Raw genomic sequence first — 9,276 nt, forward strand, 5'->3', positions numbered from 1 at the left:
TCTGGAGTCGTGAATCAGTGTAGGACTTTAATATGGACCTGAACTGTAATGTTTGAAAAATGTGCATGTAAAACTCTTTATACTGTTAAACTATTAGATTGGATTAACTGTTCTATATTGGTCAAATGAAACAGTAAATTAGTAAGATCTTTACACAAGAAAAGAGAAAAAAATGCAAATGTTAAATGGTTTATATATTTTATTCAATAATATTTTTTTTAAATATTGAGTTTTCAGAGTATTGAATTGGATTTTAAAAGTATTTCAGCAAAAACTGTTACATCAAAGAAAGCATAAAGAAATGAAAACAAAGTTGTGTTGCTTTTTCCTTAGTTTGTCCTGTTTCATGATTGTTTTCTTGAAGAATGCTGGAAGAAAATAAAGAATATAATTGATGCTACTTCTAAAATTCAGAAACACAGAGTTATGTGACATTACTGCTTTAAGTAATAGTAAAATTCACAGGACTCAGCTGTGAAGTGAATCATTAGGAAGTACTATACCAACAGCATAATATTGTACACTACGTTTAAGTATAATTTAATTAAAAACAACAATTAAGGCAATAGTATATGATAAATGCTTAAACATAAAATTAAACATAAATTATAAAATATAAACTAAGCAAATTAAGTCTTTGAAAGGAAAATTAGATGTACTGATTAATAATATGGTTAATACATTAATTTTGAGAAGCATATACAGAGGATAAATAAAGATTTACATACAGCTAACCAAACTATTTTAATGCCACAGTTACCTCAAAATATATTAACACTTACCTTTAATTTCCAAATGAGGAAAAGGATTATCAGCCCATACAAGCAACTTTTACACAAAAGTAGAATATATGCAAACTTTGTACTCTTCACATCTTTCTTCAGTTTGCCTAAAATAATAAAAAAGAGGATTTGCAAGAGTCATTCACCCCTTAGGAGTCTCATACTACATCAAATTAACAAAGTTAGCCAAATAAATCATAGACAATAATTCATAAAAAAATACTATCTATCTATCTATCTATCTATCTATCTATCTATCTATCTATCTATCTATCTATCTATCTATCTATCTATTATATAGTGCCTTTCATATCTATCTATCTATCTATCTATCTATCTATCTATCTATCTATCTATCTATCTATCTATCATATAGTGCCTTTCATATCTATCTATCTATCTATTATATAGTGCCTTTTATATCTGTTGCACACACACACACATATTTATATATATATAAACGCATATATATTTACATATATCATATATATATATATATAAATATATATATATATATATATATATATATATATATATATATATATATATGTGTGTGTATGTTATGTAGGATTTTTTAAAATTAATTTTTAATTCATTTGGAACATTCTATATACTTATTCCAGAATTATGGGCTGTAAGGACAAAAAGAATGGACCTCCAAATTCAAGGGCCTCCTTAACAGTGTTGAGTCCTTACCTTTTCCACTGACATGATCTGTTATGTATATGGCGTTATCAGTCTCATTGTAAAACTTGGCCACACAGGTGAACACATTATCTGCATTGCACCAAACCTTTTTTGACACCCTCAGTCTGCTGCTTATTCTGTATGTTTGATCCTTTGATTGCACTGCTTCATAATCAGACTTTGCATTATCAGTTGTTTTCTTCTTATTGATTTCCCATGTCAGTTCAATATGGTCAGGGTAGAAGTCAGAGGCCAGGCACACCAGAGTCACAAACTCATTAGATTTGTATGGCACTGGCTCAAGTATTTTAATATGAGGCAGGGAAACATTTTGTTCTGTGGAGTGAAAAAGAAACAAATGTATTATTAATTAAATGGACTACTTGATGACACAGAAAAAAAAATCATTTATTTATTTAGCTTTTAAATCCCAATACCAATATATAGTATATATTCAAGAAATTCAGGATGGTTTTACCGAGTATAATTCTTCTTCAGGTTACATCTATTGACTGCTATTTTCAAAGGTGTTTAGATTTATTTATTTTTTCCTAGTTATTAGTCCATTGCACTTTACAATATTTACAAAACAAATATGACAAATTAAATGTAATATAAAAACACACATATTATTCTGCAACATAAACCAAGAGACATATACAAAACATATATGCCTATGTATATAAACAAGCAGTTATCCATCCATATGGCGAATGCCAAAATGTAAACAGTGTGACTTAAAGTCTAAATTCTAACTGTATGTTATCAGCAGCATTCGGAAGAGGATTTCTTAGACAATGTGAACCTATTACTGTTGTCAACGACTTATCATTCATTGGATAAACAATGGCAATATTTTTTTTTACTATTGTATTAATAAAAAATTACACTTTTTTCCTGTCCTTATTGGTTTTCTTTCCATGTTTTGTCCCTTTTCGAAGTTCTAGTACTGTCAATTCTTCTTTTATTTCCTGTTACTATTAATGAATACATTATTCAACGTATGAATCTTGTCTTTTATAGTAATCAATTTTAAAATAAGTAGTCAAATTAAATTAAAGCAAGCCTTCCACTTTGGACTCATATGCTCATTACATCTATCTGAAGTTCTGAAGTTTTTTAACACGAGGCAGGGATATATCTCATTCTGTGAACTGTAAAACACAAAAACGTTTTTTTTTTTTTTTTTGGAATCCTCATATTAATTTATTTTCTTTCCAATTTACTGTTGTCTATTAATTTCAGTTTCAAGCATGTTTGAATTCTAATAATGGAATGATCATGCTCTTTTTGAATGTGACTAGCTTTAAAAACAACTCTTTTATTTAATACAATATGAAAGAAGCCACAGCCATGTGGACTTAGTGAAGTTTACATTCATACTGTATACATATTCTCAAAAACACAAAATCCAGTTCAGGGTTGCAGAGAGCCAAAGCCTGTAAGTAAGCAGTAATGAATTTGTATGGAATGCCATTTCCTCACTGGTGATACACTACTGAAATCATTTAGGCCTGAAGGTCACCAAATAACTTACACTTTTTTTTTGCATATATTGAGGTAACCCACAGCATTAATAAAATTCAGCACCAATTGTATAGTTTCAGTGTGGGATAAGTTGAATTCAGCAGTACCTTGAGCTCTAAAAAATCTGAGCCCACCAATTTAGCACTTGTGCCATCATGAAATATCAAAATGTGCAAGCAGACAATTAAATTCAAAAGAATAAGATTTTATTAGGCACATACATATTATACATATATGTGTGTGTATGTACAGTATGTACTGTATGTCTGTGTTAGTTTTTAAAGATATATGAAAAATATATGCAGAATTATAACCAGTATATAAGTGACAGCGTAATTGTTCATTCCTCAATCAATTAAATTAAAGCTAAATTAAATGATTTCTTATAGAATATCTTGTTTGATAAAAAGGGCGTTGAGCTTTCTGCATATTAAAAACAATATATGTTTTTAAATAAATGTAGACATTTTCAAAAAATCATGCAATACCGGAAGGTGAAGTTTCATACTATGTTCATTATATCTCTTTATTGTCTATTAAGATGTTATTTTATGGTCTGGGTGCATAAAAATGTCTTTTGATTTCCTTTAGTTTTTTTTTCTTGGCATCTTTTATCTTCTGAAATTTAAACAAATTAAATTTCTAATGTCCCTTAGGAAATCAGGGCCGTTATTGAGTATGTTTTTAATGTATTATTCTTTATAATTCAAATGTCTAACTTGCTTCATTTACTAAGCTAAGAGTCTATCATTATCACAATGTAATCATTTTTATTGCTTAACACTGAAAACCGTATTATTCAGTCCAGCAGAAAAACAAAATGACTTGCAGAATGCAAGTTTTCTACTAGTCTATCTATCTATCTATCTATCTATCTATCTATCTATCTATCTATCTATCTATCTATCTATCTATCTACAACAATCTCGTTGAGACATTGAGACATTTAACAAGCGCTTTGCAGATTATGAATATTTTGAGTATTTCATTCCAATGAATGCTAAGGTCTTTATTATCCACGGCGTTTATACTCGCCATTTTAAAATGTTCACCCTTCTCTCACATAATATAAAGAAAAGATATTCCAGTAGATAATCATTTAATGAACTCAATTCGGCTTCTAATTCAGTTCTGTTATACTAGTATTCCTTGTAAAACTGAAATTGATTTACTTACGTAAGACTGTTACTTTGGTTCCTGGGCCGAAGTAGCGAATGTCAGAGCACAGTGCCGACAAGTTACCAAAAAACTTGTTCTGTTTCTAAGCTAATATTTAAAAAATGTTATCGCTTATACAGTTTTGTCGCATATTAACAACAGATTGCACTGTACTTAACAATGAGACACTTCCTAGTATATCTTTAAGGCAAAATCGGCTTTTCTCAAAATGTCCATAAAGTATTTTTTGCTTTCTCATTTCAAATAGATGGTCTTACCTATGACAGTTATCCTGGTTCCATCTCCGAAAAACAGTGTTGCAGCACCACTATAGCACATTGTTAAAACGTGATATTTAAAATCCTGCTACTATATTTTTTTCTCACCAAACCTTCCGTTCATTCTAAAGAATATTTTATCTCTTTGTTGCACTTGTGCTTTGTTCTAAGATTTTATACAGATATTTTCTCATTTTAAAATTATTCGTCCTGCTCAATTAAATCAGATAGATAGATAGATAGATAGATAGATATGAAAGGCACTATAGATAGATAGATAGATAGATAGATAGATAGATAGATAGATAGATAGATAGATAGATAGATAGATAATGTATTTGAAAAATGCATCTGGGTAATTTAAGTTTAAGAATCTTAAAGCAGTCAGATATACTGAAGAACTACAAAGAAAATATACTGAAGTATAAACAGTAAAATGTTTAAAATATATTTTCCTATATAAAAGATTGCAGTATTGATGTTTTTCTGTTGGATTTTATTCTCATTTACTTTGCACCTTAAGTTATTTTTATTTATATACAATATATTAGAGCAGGACACGTTCAAAGCAAAGCATGATAACATGAAACAAAATATACAAAAGAAAACTATGAATCTCTTGTTTTATATTTTCATTTGATTAGGATAAATGTATTTAATAATGTTAATACAAATTTATGCATGCCTAACTTCAAAACATTTTAATTCGGAATTTTGGTAGAATTGTCGTTTACCAAGCGAGACTGAGAGGCACTGTGTGTCAAATATTTAATTGTTTAAGGGTTATTGAAGAAGGTTACTTACCTAAAACTGTTAATCGTGTCCCACTACCGAAGTACGCTTCTCTGTTACACGCTGCATTTGCGCGGTGCAAAATTTCGTTTCTAATGCTTTCTTACGACAGAACTACTGTAAAAACCATGGATTTTATAGCAGGAAAAGTGGGCTTAGCAATTAAATATAACGTCCTGTAAGTCGTACAGTCCAACTTAAAACAAGATCAAATGTAAGCAGTCCATAAGTAAATTGACTGGCATACAAAGAACGAATTAATTTAATGTAAAGAAGTTAGAAATTAATTCATAAAGTCTTTCAAATATAGGATAACACAAGACATCACTTTCTTACCTAAAACAGTTAGTTTGGTTCCAATTCCAAAGTAAGCTGGTTGAGTGTTCACATTGCTTTACAGTCGGAGGAAAATTGACTTTGTATTTCAGTGCCGATCAAAGTTTAAAACAAGAGACAAAATGCTAGAGTGAAGCTTTTTCTATCTATCTATCTATCTATCTATCTATCTATCTATCTATCTATCTATCTATCTATCTATCTATCTACAAATTGGTCATTTAAAAATATTTTACTGAAGAACATAAAACCTTCTTTGATGTCATTCACCCATTCATTTCGGAACCACCGCTGCAGTTGTACAGTATTTAGCACAATACACACAAAGTTGTTTTCTTACCAAGAACAGTGAGTTTCGTACCAGTCCCAAAGTAAGCTGGGTTGTAGCCCACACCGTTCAAGGTTAAGAGGCAAACATCCTTTCTTCTCATGCTAAAAGCCTTTAATATAAGGACGTACTGAAACACCCTATCAATTGCGTTACGGAACGTGCATATTTTATTTATGATTTCAAAAATGCATTTTGTTAATACTTAATAATATATTTACGGTCCAATGCAGCTGAATTACAGTAATTTTTACCTGTTCGTCTAGATACAATTCTAATAAGTAACATGCAGGCTGAAGTTGCCAATAATCAGGAACGTATTGCTAATTGCGAAAGATTACAAATATCTTGACACTGATTGTTTTGGAATATAAATAAATAAATAAACAAACAAACAAACAAATAAATAAATAAAAGCATACCTAAAACTGTAAGCTTTGTGCCATCTCCAAACACAGCAGGGTAGTTGCTCACAACAATACTCAGCAACAGCAAAATCACGAGTGACCCTCGAGTACCATACCCATATATTGTGCACTTCAAATAAAAGTTTGTCTACTGAACTTCTAATTTTAACTATTGTAGTTTTTTATTTGTTGAAAATTCAGGGGTATATAGAATAAGTAGTAGCAAAATGCGTATCTTACCAAGAATCGTTAGCTTGGTTCCTTCTCCAAAATATAATTCAGAAATCCCAGAGCACAATAACAAATCACTTTGATAAAACTAAAGAATGGGCTACTTTAATATTGTAGTACAAGTCGTCATTAATGAGTAAGTTTCTTTCTTTCTTTCTTTCTTTCTTTCTTTCTTTCTTTCAAATATAAGTGTATTCAATGCAGTCATTATTTTAAACGTAATGGTATAAGAGGTGTTGAATAAGAAAACAATACAATGCAATTATTATATTAACAGTTCTTCTTTAACCTCATTTAATTTCATAACCGTTTCAAACATAGAAAAGGAAAAAAAAAACACATTAAGACAGGTTTCGTTTACCACTGATTTACCTAATACTGTAAGTTTTGTGCCGTTTCCAAAAAACGCCGCTGTCGCTCTTCACACACATAAAGCTCTGTATTAAAAGCAACTAAAAACAATTTCCTTCCTATTCGAGTTCGGCATCTTTTTAATTTCAAGAAACGAAGATTTTGAAAAAGGATCGCGTTTTTAAATCCTGTGCTATCCCTTAAGAAATCGATTTTGGAACAGTAAACATATCCTCAGTTTCAGGTTATCCCTGTGTCCGCCATTCGTCTATTTTAAAAACACACTCTGTTCATAACAGGGAGCTGCGAAAAAATCTGCATTTTACGCAAAATAAATACCTTTCAAATGTACAGTTCATGTTCTTCAAGTTAGATAACTTATATGATAATAGATTGATAAAAGGATTTGTTTAATTTATGCTATCTGGAAAACAAATCTTCTATGACATCATACATTTCGTTTTCTTCTTCTTCTTAATGTATAACTAAATATCAACCACTAAATTGAAACTTGTATAAATTTTGCTCAATTGGAATAGCTTTCACTTAATGGAAAGTAAAAATATTTTATCTGAATTAGAGCAATACATGAGATAAATGATAAATATGCTTTTCATAACGTTAATATATACCAAGTAAAAATTCAGAACACTTACCAAGAACAGTTAGTTTAGTGCCTTCCCCAAAGTAATAGACAGTGTTTGCACAGTGTTCAATGAATAGCAAAAATGTAAAGATTTCGCTATTTACTTAAGGTTCCAGCTTTTAAGTGAACAATGAAAAATAATCCAGCCTTTATCAATGAACAATTTCTTACCTAAAACGGTCAGCTTTGTCCCATTACCAAAGTAAGCTTCATATGATGCACAGCATTTAAATTCAATGACAATAAAAACATGCAATCAACACAATTATCTATGTATTGTTCGTAATTGCGCAATATAAATGATGTAATAAATTAACCAATTAAGGATAAGTAAGAATAACTGAAAATGTGTTTTAAACAACTGCACTGATCATATTGAATTTTTTGTGTAGTATAAAATATTTTACGTATGAGAATGCTTGATATTTATTGAAAGCTTGAGAAAGAACATTATGGTTAATACTTCAAATCACAACTAAATAAAAGTTTATACTTACCAAGAACAGTTAGTTTAGTTCCATCACCAAAAGTATAAGCATAACCAGCACAATGAGAAATGCATTATTCCAAAACAATAGAGAATATTTCATGACCCATACTTCTTCTCCCATTGCTTATCATAAAATAATAGCATAACATTCTCAGTCTCAGTTAGTACAATTCGGGATTACTAGGGTCTATGTGGGGCTATCCCAAAAATCACTGGGCACAAGGAAGAAAAGAGACTTGCATAACCTGCCCATCCATTGCAGTTATGCACTTATATATTCACATTAGCATGTAAATTGATTAAAATGATTTTATATCCTATAACCAGGTCTTTCTCTTTTCTGTCATAAGTGACTAAAACAATGCTCAATAAATATGAAAATATTTGAACTTACCTAAAACAATAAGTTTTGTTCCATTTCCAAAGTAAGCAATGCTACCAGTATCACACTATTGAATGTGCTGACAGTAAGATATTAATATACATCATGCTGCTGGTTTAAATATTGAATAATTTATAAATACAGATTTTGTTTTAATCTGCTCCTTGAGCTTTGGATGTTTATTACAGTAAAATTAAATTTGTTAACATAAACATGTTGCAAGTAATGACTAGTACATTATTTTAAAATGTATTAAAAAATGTAATCAATTTCCAAAAAATGATTAAAAAAATCAAGTCAATCGTTCAAGGTGAAATTAGGAATCCATTCAGAAAAATAATAATCCATTTTAAAAATACTCTGTCTTTAACAAAAAAACAAAAAACAAAGCTGAAGCTACAATTCTTCTTCCATTAAAGTTTTTGTACAGCCTGTCAATGTAAATGTATCACTGTGGCCCCCTGTCCCCACGGCGTTAGAATATAATACAAAAACCAGACATCTTAAAGACGTCTTACATCACTACACTGCTTATAGAACAATCAGCTCTGAAAATGTATATTTATACTGGAGGTGACATATAGCAGGAAACACACACAAAGGCATTTGCTGTAATCCCAGCCCACAGGAAGGAAATGACACCTCACTTACTTGCTATTAACAGTACAAGTTTGTTTTTTATCCTCAAAAACTAAATGATGTGTCTGCTTTTGACACAATTAAGGTAACAAGTGCATTAGAAAAGCAGAACTACCGCAGTGATACATCTAATAAAAGCACTTTTTGTTAGACTGTCAGCTTAATCCAAAGCTACCTACAGTAAATCATTTGAGATATAATTTGTTTAATATCTTCTGTTCTTCCAATTAGAGCACTGGCAG

At 30.2% G+C, this 9,276-nt stretch overlaps 1 protein-coding gene across 1 annotated transcript; it reads right to left on the reverse strand.

Moving 5' to 3' along the window:
- Positions 1-328: 328 nt before the first annotated feature.
- On the reverse strand, positions 329-4,631 carry LOC120524968 (T cell receptor beta chain MC.7.G5-like). The gene is made up of 4 exons (XM_039746888.1): positions 4,433-4,631; positions 1,479-1,805; positions 783-889; positions 329-368 (listed from the first exon to the last, which is right to left on the reverse strand). The coding sequence occupies exons 1-4, from the start codon at positions 4,491-4,493 to the stop codon at positions 345-347; spliced, it is 519 nt and encodes a 172-aa protein (XP_039602822.1). The 5' UTR covers positions 4,494-4,631; the 3' UTR covers positions 329-344.
- Between the last annotated feature and the right edge of the window lie 4,645 nt (positions 4,632-9,276).

This window comes from Polypterus senegalus, chromosome 3, assembly GCF_016835505.1.
Source record: "Polypterus senegalus isolate Bchr_013 chromosome 3, ASM1683550v1, whole genome shotgun sequence".
NCBI classification, from domain to species: domain Eukaryota; kingdom Metazoa; phylum Chordata; class Cladistia; order Polypteriformes; family Polypteridae; genus Polypterus; species Polypterus senegalus.

Coding starts and splice junctions, on each gene's coding strand:
- LOC120524968 (XM_039746888.1), bottom strand. CDS start 4,493: ATGTGCTATAGTGGTGCTGCAACACTGTTTTTCGGAGATGGAACCAGG. Junction 1,806..4,432: donor AACCAGGATAACTGTCATAG/GTAAGACCATCT, acceptor TTCACTCCACAG/AACAAAATGTTTCCCTGCCT. Junction 890..1,478: donor AGATCATGTCAGTGGAAAAG/GTAAGGACTCAA, acceptor TTATTATTTTAG/GCAAACTGAAGAAAGATGTG.